General features: G+C 36.3%; 1 protein-coding gene across 2 annotated transcripts in view; it reads right to left on the bottom strand.

The window, feature by feature from the left end:
* LOC117435428 (juxtaposed with another zinc finger protein 1-like) overlaps window positions 1–22,775 on the bottom strand; it is an 81,422-nt gene that overhangs the window by 46,418 nt on the left and 12,229 nt on the right. For both annotated transcript variants that reach the window (XM_034058573.3, XM_034058572.3), the window contains exon 2: window positions 4,746–4,818. In XM_034058573.3, coding sequence (XP_033914464.1) covers window positions 4,746–4,818 — 73 coding nt within the window. The remainder of the gene's footprint in view (window positions 1–4,745; window positions 4,819–22,775) is intronic.

The raw sequence follows: 22,775 nt of genomic DNA, 5'->3' as shown, positions 1-22,775 counted from the left end.
AGGTTGGTCTCAATTTGCCTCATTTTTGTGAAGTGGTAAACATTGTTTAAGAATTTTGCGGTTCATGATTTTTTTTTAATTTTACGGTTAAAAAGGAAAAGTCTAAGCTATATCCCCAACAATAAAAACAAACAAATGAACGTGAATGTTCTTTTATCTCTTAATGAGTTTTTCAGTGTTTAAAAAACACATTTTTCTAACATCACACTTCAGTTACAAGAAGATGTAAAATCAGTGTTATTTTTCAAACAACAGACATACAAAAGACCATGAAAAAAAGGGTTGAGAACTGTAAAATGTTTGCATGTGAACTAAATGACCTTTATAATGACCATCCACTGCAGAGTTAAGGAAAGACGACGGGCCACCCAGCGCAGGATTTTGAAGCTACGTTTTAATACCAGTCACCTTCTTACATTTTTATGGCACAGAAGAGATTTCCAAAATAAGAACAGAAAATGGCAAAAACTCAATATACTGTAGAAATCAAACCTGTTTTGATGCTCACCTAAGTTTAGCATCAATCTTTTTTTTTCTTTATTACAATGACAAAAGGCTCTTTGAATAAGAATCGCATGTCAGATTACTGGTGACCAGATTATTTCGGATTTCACTGCAGTTCATTTAGGAAACAAATGACAAAGTTATTATATTAGATAGAAAAGATAACTAATTGTGGACAACTGACAATCAGAATGAGTAGCCTGTAAATAGACTGGCGCAGGCATATTTCACCAATTCATTTCATACAGTTTATCTTCTGTGTTTTTTGGACTTTGTGTCAGATAGCGACAGTCAAAATAATATAGACCTAAATACTATGAGTTTAATAAAACACACCTGAGCTTGTTACCTATTCACTGTGGCTAATCAAGCTCGTAGTAAAACCTGGAACAGGTGGAACTGCTATGAAATAGGAGTCTTATTTCCATCCCTGTAGTATAGCCTACACACATTTACATTTGTCAATATAACAATCTTAAGAAATCATTCAGAACATTTCAAAAGTTGAATTTGTAGTCAATTCTTTTAGGTTTCTGAAACAAGTACGTTTGCTTGCGTGTTTCAGAAATGTAATTATTTACATTTCTGATTCACCAGTCTTTCAAACACAGCCCTACTCTAGTATATGCACTTTATCTTTCAAAATAAATGTTTCAAGGTAAATTAAGAAAAACAAAAATGCCACAGCATCCATTTCCCAATTCTGCAAGCTTTCACAAACCTGTTTCTTGTTTGTGATTCCATTATCTGCAGTATGTGTTCACATAAAATGTATTACAACAAATTAAACATATACACTCTTTATTAACGTCTCAAAAATATGAATTAGAACAGATCTTCAGTTGCAGGCTCACTTTACAGGAATTCAATTAAAGTGCAGAGCTGCACATGTAATAATAGCCCTGTACATGCCATGTCTGCATATAAGAAAACCATCGTTTAGCATTATGAAATCACTACAGCTGTACAACTAGGGAAGAGACTGTCCCCGTAACAAGACCCAAGGCTATTCATTCAAAATAATTCTAACAGTCAATGGCTCACGATAAATAATACTAATACCTCATAAATATTATTAATTCACTTCAACTGGCACAACCAGCTTTTAATTCAGAATGTGCTAAAGCTTATGAGTAAAACTTGTCAACCGCATTGGGTTATTCACATCCAGCCTTATACATACATTAACACCTCACAAGAATCAAACTGGTGTCTTTACAGAGTATACAAACAATGCATAGCTGTGCATTTAATAATAAAGTGCATTTCAAATCTGTACAGTATATCAAGGCACTAATCTAGTTATCATTTCTTTATGGAAATTACATCCCCATCACAGGACCCAAGGTAATTCTTTTAAAGTTAAATAACATCAGCCCACCAATGCGCTTCCGGTTTCTACAGTAGTAACTTCTAATAACAAGCTTGTTTGTAACATACAACCAAGCCATGGGTGTAAATAAAAGACACAAAATAAATGATTTAAGGTGTGTAGTTTTAGAACAGATCAAACATATAATGTAACCTACAGAAGGATAACCAATGGGTTAATAGTCTTCACACAATGATGTCAAGTAGCTTAAACTGAACAGAATCACATATTTTCTTGTTATGAATACTCAGTCTGGGGCCCAGATCAAACCGTTCAAAAATCAGTACAAGGCTTAGATATTAAAATAAAAATGGAAATCGTGAGCTAGAGAACTAAATCACATAAAAAAAAAAATTTAAAAAATGGTTTACCATACATCAAGTACCTCTAAATGAGGTTTATTGCATTTGGTAGGCGGTATTTTGGATCAACTGGCAGTATGTTAAACTGCCATTTACTCAAATGCCTAAAATTCAACCATATGAATGTATGCGATCAGTATGATACAAAATGGAGGCCAATTAACTCAATTAAAATAGAATGTTCCAGGTGAAGTTTCCTAACCACCCCTTTTTAGAAACCTTGCCAACAAGTACCTCCACTGTTTGTTTTCAAAACACACTCACTTGATAAAAGTATACAAGCCACACTCAAAAGTTGGGCAGCTGGCTCTTTAAGCAAAATACTTCACTGTATATATTTATTGTATCGCCTATCGCAATGGTATTCACAATAGCCCTCTTCCTGCAGAACACCGCACCGTATCTCTCTCCAGTCACAAAAAACCTCCTGCTGTGCCATTTGTACTGCCAGCAGCTGGAAAGACTGTGCTTCACACAATGTACAAACAGCAAACGTGCCACGAACAACAAATTGTTATTGTGCTGACTGTGAGCAACAACGTTACCAAGGAAGAAATGTATGTCATTGACGGAAGACACTGACCAAAGCAAGGTTCAGTCCTTTTTAATAATTTAAGAATAATTGAAAGACATTGTATTTAATTCAGGGGAGTTATATACTACATCATAGTGTACCATAAGCAAGTGTGCAGCCTGAAAGAGAGAATGATAGTTTTCCTTCCCAGTTTAAAACTTAAGGAAAGGTCTGGTCTACATATGAAACACAGTGCCCAGAGTGTACAAACTGTACTGGGATTGCTGGGTTTAGATTTTATTGCACTAAAGAAAGGACTGGTCTACATATGAAACAGTGCCCAGAGTGTACACATTGTACTGGGGTTGCTGGGTTTAGATTTTATTGCACTAAAGAAAGGACTGGTTTACATATGAAACAGTGTCCAGAATTTACACACTGTACTGGGGTTGCTGGGTTTAGATTTTACTGCACATACAGCACATATGCTGCAAGAATTCTAATATTGAGCAAGCCTGACAAACCAGGGCATTATTAAAAGGGTAGGCCCATAAGTCAGCATGACATAAGCCATAAATAACTAATGCACAGTTCTCGTCTGCTGTGGTGGTACCTGATTTCTTCATCTCCACCTGATGTGAGCATTCAAATGATTCAATAAAATGCACCTCATATTTTATGTCTTTTCAGATTATTGCATTAAAAATATTCTAGAAGCTATTCCTTGTAAAGTTAATGTTACAAATCCAACAGATAGGCAAGTCGTATTAATGCTGCCCCCTTCAGCCTTCTCATACTGTAAACGTAACATATGTTCCTCCTCCAGTTTGTTACCCTAAGCTTGAACTGGAAAGTATTGCATATCCTGTTGATCTTTTAAAGTACAAGTACGTCTTGGTTTCTGGCTTTCGTTTGCTTGCCTGTGTCCCTTTTATTGGTTTGTGCACAAATAGACAATGGTATCATTTACTTTATGCTCACACACTACCTCTATGTTTCCATGTATCCGGTTTTTTTTTTTAAATTGGTATCATGTTTCAAAATCTGTAAAGCATTCCCATTAATTGCAAGTGGCAATATATCAAAAACACCCAGCAGGAAGCAAAGTACAATTCAGATTTCTAATTCAGATGACATTGTTTTACCACATTGCCAACACCTGAACTTTGTAAACAAGCACTTAAGTAAAACCCTTCATGTTTTTTCTTTACCCTCATTGCAATAAAATCGGGCCACATCCTGTAAGCATTTGGAATTGAGGTTTGTCATGTCGCTTCTCCAGACAAGATCAGATGGCAGGGTGTGAAAGACATGATGAATAAAAACACATGATTTGCTTAGTGGCCAGAAACATTAAAAAAAAAACAAGGGACATGTTACTTTGATCAGTCCATTTTGCTTTGTGTTCAACTAATTTATGTGGCTACTGCATGCTGCACTGTCCTGCCACACAGAGTGTGCTCCATAACCCTTCAACAAATATGGGAAGCAGACCTTCATTCACTGTCTCTTAGCTGCCACTTCACTACTGCGTCTGAGGGTATGAAAAAACAGTGTCTTCAAAAGGCAGAGACAATGCAATGCTGCCGCATCACTGCTCTGCCAACCCAAACCGCTCTGCATTGGGCATCAGTTACAATTCTCTGTGCGCTGCCATTCAACGCAGTAACTGTGCTACTTAAAATTACAAAGTAGCATTAGTACCTATGTTAATAATTCACTCTGTGCTACAGTGACATGGCTGTGTTTTCATTTAAGTATTATAAATGATGGCCTTGCTTAAATGCTCCAACAAGAACTCTGTAGCCCCTTTATCCAGGTTGGCCAGTCTGGTTCCAGGTGTTAAAACACCCTGGATGAAGGACTGTAATTGCAGGTATGCATGTCTTCTTTTATCTTTAATTAATTCAATAAAAGTCCTTAATTTTGTTAATGATTAAGGAAAACCAACAAATAAATAAACAATGTGCTAAGAAGAATCCAGTCTGCTCACCTGTTGATGTAACTGAGGGCAACATATGTGGGCTGCTGTAGTTCTTGTTTCTCTAAAACTCTGGGATCTGTATCTAAAAGAGAGAAGAAAAACAGAATTAAAAGCAGCTGATACAATGCAAGCTGACGAGCACTTCCGAAGACGACAAGTATGTTAGTAACACTGTACAACCCCTAATGCAGTAAATGTAAAATTATAGCTATAAGTATGAGGTGCAAAAAACAGATGTACACAAAAATAAAAAGCGATACAGACAGGTTCCTCCTTATAATCCTGTACCTTGTAGACAAACACTGTTGTAGGAATACATGTTTGAGGGACACCTGGAATATGCATCTGAAGAGATGACGGGATGCAGTGTTTATTGTGACAATAATCAACGCACACTAAATAGGGAAGATCAGTATGCATTTATCATGTATCTTCAGTAAAATAATATTCATGTATGTACCAAACAAGAGAAGAAAAAAACAAAACAAGTTTAATAAATACAGGTCAAACCCATACAATTTACATCATGACTAAAGGCTAGACAGTCTCTAACTGTGTGCAGTATGTATTGCAGTGGAAGGGGATGAGATAGAAAAATCGAGGGGTTCACATTTCACACCAGTATAAGGACTTTTTATAACTAACAGTATTGCATATCTTGCAGCACCACAAAAACTAAATTAGTGCAGTTTCATTCAAACATGACATTTCCGACCTTGTCAGATATTGTTTTCTAATTGTTGACCATGAACCCTGACGGTAATTATTAGTCACCAAAATATAACTTTTATTTTCTACATCCATATAATACTGTATAGATCTCATTAAAAAGACAGTTAATTCACAAACAGATTTCATAAAAAGTCAAATGTAAAACAAGGGTGGTGGTGGCGGGGAGGATAGTCAATGCCTAATAAATAATTCAATATTGTACTGTACTGTCACAATATTTGTGCTCTACCTCACTAAGATTTATACATCATAAATCTTGTATTAATATTTTTCAGCACCCCACGATCAGCTTAGTTGTCTTACTATTCACCTGAGCAAGTAATCAAATTTAGTGCTGCCACCAAGTCCCGTCTTGTTAAGCAAACAGAACAGTAAAAAAAAAATAAATAAATAAATAAATAAATAAAATAATAATAATAATAATAATAATAATAATAATAATAATAATAATAACAATAATAATAATAATAAAATTTAAAAATCCTCCATGCGACCTCTACCTGCTTTGAAGTATACGTTTTTGGGAAGGATTGTTTGGTGGTAAGAGATATAGTTCATAATCCACGAGCACAAGGAACGCCATTACATTAACCATGATCGGCATGCTGGGCAGTGGAAGCTTATCCGCTTTTATTAAAACATGAAATAAAAGCGTTGTTCGAAATACACAGCAGTTGCTGTATTTGAAAGTCGTTCGCAGATTATAGCTGCGATATACAAATTATGGTTATATAGCAATTAGTATTTTAATTTTGACTTCAATCACATTCAAATCCATTTTCGTTTCCAATTTTACACATATGGATTACACCACGTAATACATGTGGTCGTTTCGTTTCCCAAACTTTTCCAGACTGTTACTGTTTTGTAACGCTACAGTAGGCAATTTCCACACCCTGAGGTGAACCAGGCTCTACTTTACAAAAATAAAATAAAATAAAAACTGCCCACTGACGTTTGTCTGAACAAAGCACAGCTAACCATAAAAGCTTGGGCTTTGTGGTTAACAGGCAACACGCCTGCTATTTCTGACTGTTGCAACATTGCCACCTTGTGGGTGAAAATAAGAACTACATGAAAACAGAGAGGTATGTTGGTCAAAGCAGTCCTAGTGTTGCAGGATTTGTTTGAGCACCTAGTGAAAAATGGTCCAGGTTTGTCAAACTAATCTGACTATATATTAAAACAAATGAGTGCAGCTTAGTACTGTAAATGGGATTCTAGTGTTTCTAAACATGCCTACCTCAAGCAAACCAAAAGCAACTATGAAAAGGAAGGACAGAAAAAAAGATTATGAAGTTGTTTATTTTGTTAAACCTGTTAGGTGAAAACATTTCTACATCAAATTATAAAAAGCAGCGAAACTTGAATTAAACTCTTTTGTGTGTTTTTTTCACACCAAAAAAATACAAGTTTATCAAAGGTTTGATATTTAGCACTAGACTATATAGTGACTTAGCAGGAATATTGCATGCTACTGAAGCGAACTCAGCTTTGTACCACACATGCAAAATCACTCATTATTTATAATGATCAAGTATCACTTCGATAAAAACAGATCCTTGAAAAGAAAATATTACAATGCATTATTTTAGTTGATCAGTGGGGGACCGAGATGGTGTCATTAGGTATGATCCTTCGCATCATCAGTGGTTTGTTATGTGCACATAATTAATGTCTGCCTGTGTAATGGCTTACAGATGCAGTATTCTTAGGGTATTATTTAAATCATTAAATCTAGCACAAAAGAAGCAGTTTGCGCTGCCATCTTACATTTAATGAGGCTTCGCTGTATCAAAGTTAAGATGCTTAACTTTATGTGTATTCTGTAAGTAACTACATTGTTTTAGCACATTTTAACTCAGACCATATTAGAATATATTAAAAACACACTACACTACATTTCTGAATTTGCAGTTTCACTTTGTGTCCTACTTTAGGTTGTAAATGAAAACTTGACCACTGTATAATTAGGAAAGAATTCAGACTGCTTCTGGCACAAATTTACAACTAAACAGGAAAGACCTGCTTTAAAAAAAATCAATCAATGAATAAATAAAATAAAATAAAATAAAATAAAATAAAAATGTTATACGACAAATTCTATTTAAGACAGCAGATTATATTAGTACTACAAATATCAAATATAATATATGTGCATAGTTGTCTGTGTGTGTGAGTGTGTAGATAGATAGATAGATAGATAGACACACACACACACACACACTCTCTCAATCATAACACAGCATTTCATTCACATAACAGATCCTCACGATTCTGAAGGGACCACAGTCCACATTGAGAAAGATGTTTATTTGCAGATTAACAATAGTTTCGGACCAAAGGGAAGTAAAAAATATGCATAATCATGTGGGCAAAACCAACTTAAATGTACTTTTCCCTAGCAGAAAACAAAGGACATACAACAACATGCAATGAACTTTTACTCTTACATCAGTAAACTGACCAGCTCAACTGCAGTGCACCAGTGGTTTAGTTCACTTCAAGCAGACTAACTTCGGAAACAGAAAACCCCCAGGAATTAACCAAATTAGTCCCAATTCCAGTGTACAAATGAGAAGATCTAGTTAATTAGTTTAGTTGATCTGATCATGGGGCCCAACCCATTGAACAGTATATAGAACAAATGTATTTTATTGACATGACCTTTTTTTTCCCGTATTGACTTAACATATTAAATCGGTCATATTTAAAGATAAGTGGAATTCACTGTTCTACACATACTGTATGCTGTAAAATGTACACGTTTGCAGGACAATTCCCCTCCCCCACCACCACCACCACCATATATTTGCATGGGGAATAGAGAGATACATTGTAGTGAAAATTCACCATTTGTTCTGTTCTTTATCTACAGACTCATCACAGTTTATTGCTATAGGTTAACTGATATAGGTTACAGGGTTATTGTGATAGAACAATGGCTGGCTTGTCTCTTACTTCATAGGACTAATTAATCATTTCATCTGGATATTTTTTGTGACCACGATGGTCTGGTTTAGCACACTGCAATCACTACTACACTTGATCTAGTTTAACTGGTGATCCCAATGATCTAATCAACTTTTGGTGTGCTGAAATTGGGATTAGCAATCCTGGTACTGCCACTAGTCCAAGCAAGTGGATGAAACTCAATTAATCCCTCTGTTTGGCGCATCAAGTGGACTAATGTGATACACTGCAAATGTCAAGCAAAGCATATTGCACGTACTAGCTGTCCATGTAATTATTTATTGATCAATATGTTTTGGCACCCTGTAAAGGCAGCGTGTGTTAAGATTACACAGTTAAACCTGTATCTATAAAGGCCACCCTAGAGACTTGGATAAAGCAGCCCATGCAGACACGTGGCCTTTGTATTTGGGCTGTTTTATATTAAGGCTTAAATGTCTGGCACTGGTAAAAGTCAGTCGCATTGCAGACAGGTTGCCCTTAACAGAGGTGGTCCTTAATCCTGAATTGTATAACGTGATTTATAGAATAAAATGCCATAAACGTTTAGGATATGTCATATTATTAAAATGGTACAGTAGCTCAAAGAGCAGAAGGGTATTTTTTTCTGCTAGTGATCCTACATACAACACAATCCATGGAGACAGATAGCACTGATGTAAATGATTAATTGACCCCTCTTTCAAGTACAAACTGTTCCCTCCCCGTTATATATATATATATATGTGTGTGTGTGTGTGTGTGTGTTTCAAAAGGTCCTCTACAAGCAATATTTGAAGACTGCGCTCATTAAAATATGCTGTGACTTCTGTAACTGGTACAAACTGCCTTCCTTATTGTATTGTTTGATGAGGAGTTTGCACTGACCACCCTGAGTCGTACTGATCCCAACAAATAATCATTTCCTGTTCCATGTTTTTTACATTGTAAAGTAATTAAATCTGCCCCATTAAATGTTGAACAGTAAAAGGCAGTCCAGAACAAGTTTTTTTTAACCGATCTAGACGTACATCAAAACGTTTGATAATTTAACAACAGACAGTGTAGCCTGGTGTAGGTTACCAATCTGCTAAGAACAATAATGCTGACTTTTATTTTGCATTGCACTGGTTCCAAGATGAGTGGGTTCAAAAGAAGGACACGAGGTCTTTGAAGTTGTAAGGGATGCTTTTAGCTTTCTATATAGATTTATATTACTTTAATTAATGCACCCATTTTTTGTTTGCTGCTCTACATCTGACTAAGCCTAATTGAAACTATCATTAAAAATGCTACATTAAAAATCTGTCCTTCACTGCAAGACTTTTACCTGATTTTTTCCCCCTTTATTGTGGATTATAATCTACCTTAAGAGAATTAACAATAGCCAAACATCTGTAAAGTAGAAGTCTAGAACTTCCCATAGTTGGTCGTTTGTATGCATTTCACAACAGCACTCAAGTTTTATGTGGAAGCACAGTAGATGAATTTGGTTGCACAGGGTACATACCGATCCTTTGTGGAATGTAAGATGCTTTAAGTGGGAAAATCTTGTGTCAAAATGGAAACATGAAAAACAACTTTTTTGGTCCCTGGTGCTACAGTGACAACCTTTATATGTAGTATCTGCCCATTACACTGCCCTTAACGTTCAACGCTGCTTTGTTTGAGCAGAGAGCAGACTTCCTTTACGTTTGCAACCATTAGGGCCAGCCTTGATTATCTACAAGATCTTTCCTTTTTTCCCCTCCACAATTGGCTTTCCACCAAGAGGATTCAGTTACAATAAAACATTTAACCTGTAAGTTATACTGTTCTGCATGGCAAAATAACTTCTAAAAAACATATCATACAGCAGTATAAAATGAACAGACCAAAACAACAAAAAAGTATGTTTTCCCAAACACTTACAGATTAAACAGTTTGACATGAATGTAATATGTTCATTAGCGCAAAAGAGTGAAAGATGGTTGTGATATAACCCAATAATTATTCTGTTATGTACATATTTATTTCTACCATTCAGTGTTCTGTATGTGAACTACAGTATCCAGGTAACCATGTCACATCTAAAAAGGTACACCTTAACTCACAGACCTGGCAGGTAAAGCAAGAACCTGGAAGATCTGATCAATTCAAAAACTTCAAAATACAGACAGTATATTAGCAGGTATTTTCCTCAGGTCCCATTACCAATAAAACAGTTGAGAATGCCAGTTAATTCCCAATGTGTATTGCTCTTAAAATTTTTTGACTTATTTCTTCCTGTTGCATTTTGTTTTTCTGTTTTTCGTGCAGTACCCTTTCTCAAACAAACATTCTACCCACCCTATTTCAGCGATAAGCGTTGCACCCACAGATTTTAGCCACTGATCGCCAAGGCACTGGAACTCGCTGCCAGCGGATTTTAAGGAATCCAGTTTGCTGCCCGTTTTAAAACCAAAACTGATCTTTTTATTCAAGCCTTCTCATCACCTGCACCTAAAGAGCTGTCACTGCTGTTTAAGGAAAACTGGCGAGTTACACAAGATAAATACTTTTTGGTGGAATATCAACCACTGGTATTTTAAGAGCAAGTTAACTTGCTGTGTTTGACATGTAATTAGCTTTGCAGACAGATGCAAATCTCAGCTACGGCAACAAAGTTACAAATATTTCTGGGTTTAGTTTTTGACACTGAAATGAAGTAAAGTGAATGATTTCAAAGGTCTGTTTTGAGATGACTGTCTACTACTATTTCAAATAAACAGTGTTGTAATAAGTTCATTTTGTATTGTAAGCATTCTACAGGCTTAAACCAGGCATAGGATTCAATTATTGTTTACTGACTTACTGTCCTAAACTTCACTATAATAACCTGAATCACTTTGTCATTTACTATATGGCTTTAACCTCAGTGACTGACTATTTTGTTAAAAACAAATCTGCATCCAAAACCGTAAGTGTGTACAGCAAAACAGACAGTTACAATTAGTTTATCAGAACATTGTTATTTTAACCTAAATTTAAAATCAAATCGAGCCGTGTCTTAGTCACCAATACGGATCAATAATGTACATGTTTGCTACTCCTTAAATATAATATTGCCTTCTCTCATTAATTATTATTTCAACATCATTGAAATACATTTTAAAAGAACATTCGGGCTGCAGTGTGCCATGTATGTGTCTGTTACTTGAACACAGCCATGCCGACTTTTTCATAAGAGGTCTGGTTTACATGGCTTACACAACATTTCTGTTTTAAATACATTAAGCAAATGGGAATTTAAATTAAAAAAGGAAAAAAAAAACAAGCAGTGCATGCCTGCTTCTTTTTTTTCACATCAGCACAACAGACGTTTACTGTTTACTTCACAATTTGGAGTTTTTAATACCCCTCCCCCTCTATAGTTTGTTCAGAATTCGAGTTCTGGTATCCTAACACTGGTTTTATTGGCAAAGGTCCCTTGATGGTTTTAAAACAGCTCTAATTGCATTCTTCATGCCAGCTGAAAGCTGACAGAATCCGTTTTCTAACTCATTATCAGAACACATCAAGGGGTTCTGCGAGGGAAGGAGCACCTGGTCCAAATTTATCTCAACAGCCCACAGCAAAATGGGTAGGTGCTTAATGTTTCACCTAAATGGTGACATTTTTATGAAGTATCCAGATAGTCGGATACATATATAAAGCTTTTTGAAAGGAGTATGAATGCATTAGAAGGCGAAACATGTATCAAACCTTTTACTGTGCCACCCACAAGCCTTTCCAAGGAAAGAAAGACCTGTGATCCTCTCACACAATGTCCTCTGTACATCTGAGCCAAACAGCAAATCTTACAACACCTCATCATCATCATTCCTTCCCTGTGTAGTGCCAATTTATCTGTTACTAAGTACTACACACATGGACTTTTTTTAGAAAGTCTAGATGTGGAAAAAAAACAAAAACAAACCCTTAGTATCCAGGTAATTCCATGGTGACATTAGGTAGTCCGACGTTGATTAATAACAATAAACACATACTGTACGGCTCAACTGTTCAGACCTTTCAGAAGCAAAAACCCCAGCAAAATTGGCTGCCATATAAATCAGTTATTTTTATTTTTTTAATTCAACCTTTCAAAATCATGCACAGTAGACCATATTGACAACTGGTACAGTAGATCATTCATACAATCCATGTGGAAGTGCACAAGGTCTTGTTGTTTTTTTCTACAGATACAATCGAATCCGTTTCAAGGTTTGATTTTAGTTCTCATTTGCACTGTACACATATATACAGCATCACAACACTAAAACAGGCGTCACTAACTATAACAATGCATTTTAACAATCTAGTGTATTTGTATAGTTGTTAATATATAGTTCTTCATACACTATGCAGTACATAGAGTAGGTGTTATAGGACTGTTCCTGAGAACACTATTTCTGGAAATGTACACAAGGCCACAGGAAAGAGGGAAACACACACTGCCTAAATCTGCTGCGCTGCAGTGAAGCCATTTTATGGCCTGTTACTGCTGCCTGCAGGGTGTGCGCACAAAATTAGAGAGTTCTTCGTCCCAAAAAACTGCCTTGAACAGATGCCTTCCTTTGCTTGGTTTATTGCACTCTAAAGTACAAAACAAAGACTGCTTATCAGATGACAGCTCAAATAGTTTTCTGGCGCCATTTGGAAAGGAAAATGAGAACTTTTTGTATCTTCCTGTAGAAAAAGAATTACATGCAGTACATTACATTTAGGTTCATTTGGCATGTAATTTAAATCCCACAGAACCTCCCTCGGTTTAATTTTCTCCCCAAAAGAGACGACAGTTATTTTCACTATCTTGAGAAAAGGAAAAATTAAACAAACAAATAAATAAATTAAATCACTTCAGCACTTTGAAAGTGAAGTTTTTTTTATTATTATTATTATTTTGTTTTTTTTTTAATCATCTGTAACAGAAACCTGTCCATAAACAAATTATGATCTTGTGTCTGAAACTGTATTTCATTTTATAAACATGACTCTGTTATTGGGTCACTTCATAGTATTTTTAAACTCCTCCCACACCTGTAACCAAAAATGTGCAATACTGCATTTGAATAAAAAGCTGTCCGTCATGCAGGATGTCTTGTACACCTAAGACTTTTGGTACACTTTTTTAAATATAATACACACTGTTTGTAACAGATGCATGTGAAGCAAAAATACTGCAGAATGGCCCAAATTAACATAACATATAGATAAAACTATGTAAAAAATAAAAAGAATACAGTATACCAACATAAAAAATGGCCAGTAACGTTAAACTTTGTAATTCTGCAATTCACATAAAAGAATGAATAGATCTGAATGAATAGAAGCCATGGGACATGCACACTTTTCTTCAATTGGTAAAAGAAGAATGCCTAGGTGGCTCTTGGTACAGGACTACGCTGCAAGGTGTTGGGGGGGGGGGGGGGGGGGGGGGGTCATTACAAACCTGTAATTCTCTGATTGATCTTTGCAGCAATCACAATATAGGAACATGTAGTCATGACGTTACACAGTCCACGGTGCGTACATTTAATTATATCTGTATTTCTGGCCAAATTGTTTAATCTGCAATTTGATAAAGACGCTTGAAGACAAACTTGACCAAGAGTTAAGGTCATCACAAACACAGTTAATCATTATGAATTCAACTGATTAACTGCCCAAAGAATATACAGCTCCTAAATCAATGAAACCCCATTCTAAACAATCCAAAACATCAACACCTAAGATTTTATGATATGGCACCATCTATATAGTTCTGTTTTACGAGTAAAACCTTATTATACATTAATAAGTGTTGGTGGTGGTGGCTGGGGCTTTGTGCATTTGAGTGAAAGCTTGAGTGAATGCAATTAGGCCAGCCAGGTGCAGCTGGATTTGAGTGCTAATAAATGTTTTTAAATGTTATTATTTCTGTTGTGATTTAGGGGTGCATACCAATCTGCCTAAATTAGTAAGGAAATTGTTTCCATGTTTTGCAGCTTCCATGCAGAAACAATTGTGCTGTCATTAGTGCCAATACATTTCTGAAATTCCTTTTCCTTTACCTGTCAGAGCGGGGTTTAAAGTCATCAGGAAAAAAACAAACTGACATCAGCAAATGAACAGCATTTGATTCATAACACTTTGAATGTATGTTATAGCCAATGCCTTACTGAGTGACTGTAAGCGAACAACGTTTCAGATACTAGACATAAAACCATAAGATCATGTGGAAATGTATTTTAAAGAGTAGATAGATAGTGTTGGGGGCGGGGGGGGGGGGGGAGTAATGGATATTAAAAAATAAAAACACACTACCATACATCACACTACCTTATCATAACTTCAGATTATGCCTCCTTTGGGTAGCAAGGATAATACTGTATGAGACAAGCAATATCACACACCCATCTTATGAATATACCACAATTATCTGCAACGGGAACTACTGGTATTCAAGTGGCAAATACGTTTTCTGTCTTGTACAGACTAGTCTAGAAAATGTAATATTAAATCACATAAACAGACATATCACATGAAAAAGTGGTTGTATTAGTGATTTCTAATTTTATAGAACAAAAGTGTTATACAATAAAATGTAACTTCTCTGAGACCACAGCCCTCATACTTGTATTTCTCCCCCAAGGTGTCTTTATTACATCGTTTTTGCTACTTGCACCCCATGGTGCCACTTGCTGACAGCAAATTTCATTCTTCTAGATTTTTTTTTTTTTTTTTTTTTTTATGTTCAAGGCGTCTTAAATCAATAAATGCATCATGGGGAGACAAGAGGTCATTAAATAAATCAAAGCTCTAGGAGCCCTATGCTGCAATGCCACCTCACCACACACATTTTGGTAAAGAGCAGCAGCATCACCTTATGGCAAAAAGCACTTACTACAAGCAACAGCCATACTGGAGCTGAACTCTAATTTAAAAAAGTCATTTTTTTTCTTATTTGTTTTTAATTATATACCGAGCATCAAAAGAAACATCACTATTATACCACATTTATTAAAAAAAAGGTATATAAATGATGTACATTGACAAAATGTTTTTGGTTTCTTTTTAATCACTTGATCATTCATCTTTGACCATGACATGCTTGAGTGACTATGACTGAAGCATATGCACTTAATCACCTAATTAAGAACATAAGAAAGTTTACAAACGAGAGGAGGCCATTCGGCCCATCTTGCTTGTTTGGTTGTTAGTAGCTTATTGATCCCAGAATCTCATCAAGCAGCTTCTTGAAGGATCCCAGGGTGTCGGCTTCAACAACATTACTGGGGAGTTGCACAATTCTCTGTGTAAAAAAGTGCCTCCTATTTTCTGTTCTGAATGCCCCTTTATCTAATGCCACTGGTCCTTGTTTCTTTTTTCCCTTGGGTCGACACTGTCAATACCTTTTAGGATTTTGAATGCTTGAATCAGATCGCCACGTAGTCGTCTTTGTTCAAGACTGAATAGATTCAATTCTTTTAGCCTGTCTGCATATCACATGCCTTTTAAACCCGAAATAATTCAGGTCGCTCTTCTTTGCACTCTTTCTAGAGCAGCAATATCTTTTTTGTAGCGAGGTGACCAGAACTGAACACAGTATTCTAGATGAGGTCTTACTAATGCATTGTAAAGTTTTAACATTACTTCCCTTGACTTGCATTCAACACTTTTCACTATATATCCGAGCATCTTGTTGGCCTTTTTTATAGCTTCCCCACATTGTCGAGATGAAGACATTTCTGAGTCATCATAAACTCCTAGGCCTTTTTCATAGATTCCTTCTTCAATTTCAGTATCTCCCATATGGTATTTATAATGCATATTTGTATTGCCTGCGTGCAGTACCTTACAGTTTTCTCTATTAAACCTCACTCCATTTTGAGGTTTCTCCTCTAATCAGTACTTTCTGTTTTCTACATGTTAACCACTCCCTAATCCATGTGCATGCATTTCCTTGAATCCCTAGTGTGTTCAGTTTGAGAATTAATCTTTTATGCGGGACTTTGTCAAATGCTTTCTGGAAATCTAAATAAACCATGTCATATGCTTTGCAATTATCCATTGTCGATGTTGCATCCTCAAAAAAATCAAGCAGGTTAGTTAGACACAATCTCCCTTTCCTAAAACCATGCTGACTGTCTCTCAGGATACTGTACCATATAGGTAATTTTCCATTTTGGATCTTGTTATAGTTTCCATAAGTTTACATATAATAGAAGTCAGACTTATTGTTCTGTAGTTACCTGGTTTGGTTTTGTCTCCCTTTTTGGGGATCGGTATTACGTTTGCAATTCTCCTGTCTGTCGGTACAACCTGTGTCAAGAGACTGTGATCTTGGTTAGCGGTGTGTAAATAACATCTTTCATTTTTTTGAGTACTATTGGGAGGATCTCATCTGGTCCCTTTAACACTTCTGCCTCTGTTATGTTAAAATTATTTAAAAATGGATAGAAACAGGTTGACATGTGGGGCATGTTGTCCATATCCTCCTTTATAAAAACTTGTGAAAAGTAATAATTTAATGTATTTGCTCTTTTTTTCTCTTCGTCTATGATTTTGCCATTCTTATCTCTTAGACATTTAACCTCCTCTTTGAATGTTCTCTTGCTGTTACAATATTGGAGAGTTGATTGGACACTAGATACAGAGTGATTTCAGCTGCTGAATTGCAAGCTTGAATAAAAGCAATAAAGAAAATCACAGAAAACAAAACAATATGCCACGTCTGTCAAGAGAGCAGCGCCTTCGTGCAATCGGCATGTTGGAGGCTGGACTAGGGCAGCGTATTGTGGCCCGTCGTCTAGGGTGCTCACAGCCAGCAATTTCAAACCTGGCAAGACGGTATAACCAGACACACTCTGTCAATGACAGGCCATGAACTGGGAGACCAAGAGTCACAACACCTGCTCAAGATCGACAGATCATTTTGCAGCATCTTCGTGATGTAAACTGTTAATCAGCACAACAAAAAGTCACTGCACCTGCTCTGAAAGAGTTTGTCATTTTTCTATCACATCTAGTGAATTTTATCCAAATATAAGGGTCATTCCATGGCAACTCAACCAGTACCGATGCCCGTCCGTCTCAGATTTTCCTACAAAAATTCACCTGGTGGTTTTCAGACACGCTGAGTTCAGAAATGATAGTCATTATTTTTTTTTAAATTTCCCCTTCGACCTGACCTTGAAAAAGTCAACCTAAAGTGAGAAAGGGACATTGACTAGAAAAATCACCCTGGGTGCAATTTAGATGCTACCATCATGTGTAGCACCTTGTTCTACTTGTATTGAATAGGGCTTTTCAGAAAAAAATACCAGGAGCACCCTACTCACGTCTGGCAAATTGCCAGACGAGGGGTAACTGACGAGTTTTATTCGAATTTCAGCCTAACCCTTTACCCTGTATGGGATGTGTCATAAAATGTAAGTATTGCTGTAAGAACCAGTCTTCAAAATTCTGTGAAAAACATTTGGTTTAAAGTCCCACCACTGGTCATTAAACCCCCTTGAAATCTGAATTTGTTCTCTTTGTACCAAGTTTAGGCCATAATAACTTGCATGGGGGGACTCCAAAAAATCACCCAAAGATATGTTTGGATAGATGTTGATGAGATCTACAAGCGTCAAGCAAAATATTATGGTATCCAGGATTTTGGGCAGTCTTGAAGTTGCATTTGTCATGCATTCGAGCACTGCTTGTGGCCACTTTGGTGAGGCTAAAGTGCCACATAATTCTATCCAAACTGGCTATTTCTTCAACTTTGCATTCTCTAAGGATTGATCTAGAGGAAAGAGTAACAACGTGGGCTTCCACTGGCACTAGCTTGGAGCTGAGGGGTTATGAACTTGCATATGGGACTTGGGACTTTGTTGTTATGATGACACATTTGAAACTACCAAAACCTTACTTAGTTGGATTTTAAAAACCAAAAAGTGATAGTAAAGTTTTTTTTTTTTGTTGTTTTTTTTTTTATAATTTGTGGTGCCTATCTAGAGGGATAATTGATTTGACTGACCAACCATTTGTGAAAAAGCCATTTGCTGCATTCTCATGCTAGCCAATCAGTCAATTTCAGGCACAACTGAAAGTCTTTGGTTTAGGAGGTCTTCGATGACAGGGCCAGGTGTATTTAAACGGTGTTGTAAACAGGGACATTTTTTTTAAGAAAAAACATGAATTTAGTTTTTAAAACCCAACTAAAATGTAACAGATCACCTACCGGTATCATAAAGAGCAAAAAGATTTGAAACAAAGCAGACAATCCATTCAAAACACCAAAGTTTATGATTATTTTCACTTGTACAGTACTGTACTTCAGAACCATTAATAAAATGTTTACAATGTTTCAAATACAACTTGGACAAAACTTGCTACACTGGCACAAAATCAGAATTTACCAACTACCACACTATAATAATAGCCTGGTAAAAAACTTGACCATTTTCTACTCATTTTTTGGTTACTTACATTCCAGAAAATGCTGACCTGCGTACAATTTCATGGTGTAGCAAACTAGTTGGCATGTCAGTAAACATTACCAAAACAGCAACCCCAAGCAAAAACAAACAAATCCAATACTATATCTGATTTAAGGGCTTGTATAGTGGGAGTCTCTGTTGTTTTCATACTCTACAGTGTAGGTTCCAGTACCTTAGCGAGAGTGGCCTTGGGCTACTACTGTGCCCCTTCACATTACAAGACAACTGTGGAGAGAGTTCACCTCACTTCCGAATGAACAAATCCTGCCCCATGAAGTAGTTCCAACAGCAAATTCATGAGTTTCAGTATATGCTAATTGTAATTCTAACAAAAACCTAGTCAAGTACTGTTAGGCTCACCGTATCACGTATTAATGCTTGATCATATACCTGCAAAAAAATGTAATAAAAATAAAATATCGAACAAAAATAAATTAGCATGCCACATAAATTGGTCTTTATGGTGTTTAATCATTCTTAACACTTACTACTGTTTTTATCTGTTGACGGGATTCATTACAAACTGTGACGTTGCATCAGGATATTAACGGTACTTCCTTAGCACAGACATTCAGTCATTTCAATAAAGCTAGAGCTCACTTTCAGGGGCACATGTGAAAACACACTAATACGGTTGTAGATAACTGTGTAACAGACTTCCAGACTTCCTCAAGTGCAAGAATGAGTCACTGGTAATTTCAACATCTCCCTCATTGCTCCTAAAGAATCAGCAGCAGCTCTCCACTAGAGCGTGGGGGCGTGGGGGTGGATGGATTGTCTCTATATTCCTGTCCTGCACATCCTACACTTGACTGTGCTGTACACATCTATACTTATGGATTGGAAGATTAACTGTTTGGATGAGGAACCAGGTTTTGAATGTGGAAACATGTTTGTGGTAGAACTGTTGGATAAACACACACACGCATGCTTTGTATAAGAACACTGTTCAAGGGCTTTGTTGTGCACCATTTTATTTGCCCACTAGAGGACTCCATTACTCCAATAAATTAGTAGCAACAATATGTTAAGCATAACATGCTAATTTCTATATATATATATATTTTACCATTTGCACTACATTCCTATATAGTTTACTAACACACCACATGTATTCCACCACAAAGACACACATACTGTTTAATTATACACACAGCTACAATACCAGTTTTCTTCTGGTACTAATGTCATCTTTTCAATAACTTGGTTATTTTGAGTTATATTAACTGTCTTTTTTATTTTTTTAACCTGGTTCCAGAAGCTATGCATAGCATACTGTACGTGGAACTTTTTGCTATTATGGCAATGTTATTGTGAAGATGTACTGCACAATGAATTGACCAGCCTGAACTCTGCTTACCCTCAATGAATGGCAAGGAATGATCTTTTTGAACAAGGTCCATAAATATTCATCACCAGTATTAAAGCATGGTTAGGTTATAGTCAGGGACCCAGAGAGATAAGAGGTCCAGAAATGGATGGACCCTCCTCACCCGATCTGCTATGCTCTGCAGTCCACTATTTTCTCAAAGTTTAGACTCTCAGGGATGAGAATCAAGAGACCTGTTCAGCCAGAATAACAGCTCCCTGGGAAATTCATTTTAGATGGCTCACAAAGCCTTATTCATCCCGATCAAGCAGATATTTCAAATAAGAGGTGAGGTGTTTCTATAATGAAAATAAACCATTACAAAATATATAAACCCACATAGTTTTTTTTTTTAAGTATATATTAGTGGTGGAGTGACAGGTGGTAAATACGTCAGTCTTAGGCCTGGGACACACATGAGTGGTGTGGCACCGCTAGCGGGGAGAAGCAAAATGCACATATCGCTCAGCTTTTATTTCAATTAGAGTAAACACACACTGACAAAAAAATTACGTTGCGGAAAAGTGGCACAATTTTAGAACGGCAAAATACCGCTCAGCAAGCAATATTTTGCTGCTCAAACATTTTCCTGCCGCTACAAATCTGGGTCTAGCCAATCAGGTCCATGGTGTGGGATACGTCATGTCTTGATGAACTCGAATAGCTGAAGTTTCTCAGCATCCCGAGCTATTTGATTATAAAAATAAGAATTTCAAGGACGTTGGTCATAGGTCTATTGAATGATCCAAAACAAATACTAACCGCTTGCACCCCGCATTAATACAGTTACTTGACATCCTGTATCATTTGTCAGATATACACATCAAGTAATTAACCAGTTGCCAGCCAACTAATTATTGTGTATACAATTGCGAAGAATGTGATCCCTTTTTTCCTTAATAATAGCAGCTCCTATACAATGTATAACTACAGATACAGAACCACAGTCCAGTCTTGTTAAGTGCAGCTATAATAGCTGTTTCTTTGTAGAAAAAGGCTTTCACATTATATCCCCAAATCAATATCATATTTTACATACATATCCTTAGGTAAATAAAAAGGCAAATATTTCTGAGTGGTGTTCTGATATGGAAACTTATAACATTAGATCCTGATAAACATTTCTGGAGATGGACATGGTCATTCACTCTGGGTTCAAGCAGTAAAGGTTCAAGAATGATATACATTTTTGGGTTGTTGTACAGTGCTGGGCTGTCTTTTTTTTTTTCATCGCCACTTCACAACGTTGATGTGTGTGCACCAAGCAAAGTGGTATAGCTGCGCGTCGCCCCGCTTCACTCCCTGCAAACGGTGCCACGCCACTCATGTGTGTCCGAAGCTTTAGACTGACCAACACTTTGTTTTCCTGTTAATTAACCCTTTCAGGACCAAGCATTTTTCAGTGGGATGCTCCCCCAGGACCAGGCGTTTTTTGGCTGTAGTTGACTCTCTTCCTATAAAAATTCACAAAAAATCTATTTTTTACAATAGCATCTTGGAAATGGTGTCCTTTTTTCAGAACACTCTGGGGAACATTATAAAAAGTACTTCAGAAACCATACAAACTTTTCGCTTTTTTTTTTCCAACACAATATTTAATTTTTGTGTGTTTTTTTAAAGTGAAGTATTTTTTATGTATTCTGATTAGAGATACATGTATAAAAACGTGTTATTCTATGAACAGAGGGACCTTACAATACTTTCTGAAAGTTTTGTTGAAAAATATTGATGTTTGGGCAAATTACAAGACATTGATTCACCTGAGTGATTGCAATGACATAATACACATTTTTTCTCAGAGACTTCATAAGCAATAATGGGCACTACTCTATTTATTTTCTCAAAATAAATATTTATAAAATAAAAAAAGTTATTCATTCCATTATTAGCAGTAATAAGGAAAAAAACGCACCTGATACATTTAGTTCATGAAATAGTATATGCTTATATCCACTTGTTTCTTGATATTTATAAAATGTTGTAAAAACATATTATTAAAACAAAATAAATGTTCTAATATAATTATAAGTCAAACACATCAGCTGTACATTGTTTCCCCTTTTTTATTAGCTCTAAACAAGTTCCTGTTTCTGCTTTTGTCTCTGCGGGCTGCTGTAAACTGTCTCCACTCTTTAGACACTATGGGCCTCATTTACTAAAGGTTCTTATGCGCTAACACGCGTGTTATCAAAGGATAAGGCATGTGCTAGATAATCCCGTATTTATCAACCACGATAAAGCACGACTTAAAGCATAAGACGTGAGTTAGCATGCACGCCTTAAAAATAACACGATGGGTACATTAGCATCTGCTGAATATGCAAAATGCTGTGTGATGTATTCAAATGAAGTGGCATGAGAGCACTAATGAGGCTAATGATATTCAGACGATATTTACTAAACTGTGCTAACCATGAAGCACACCTTAAATCGTGTGCCAGATAGCACTGATGGAAAGCAGGTGTTATGAGCCGAGATCCGTCTTAAAGCTGTCTGTCAGCACAAGGTACAGATTTA

This window comes from Acipenser ruthenus, chromosome 3 (assembly GCF_902713425.1).
Source record: "Acipenser ruthenus chromosome 3, fAciRut3.2 maternal haplotype, whole genome shotgun sequence".
NCBI classification, from domain to species: Eukaryota; Metazoa; Chordata; class Actinopteri; order Acipenseriformes; family Acipenseridae; genus Acipenser; species Acipenser ruthenus.
Note: the sequence above shows the minus strand (reverse complement) of the source record. Positions and strands in the feature narration are given on the sequence as shown.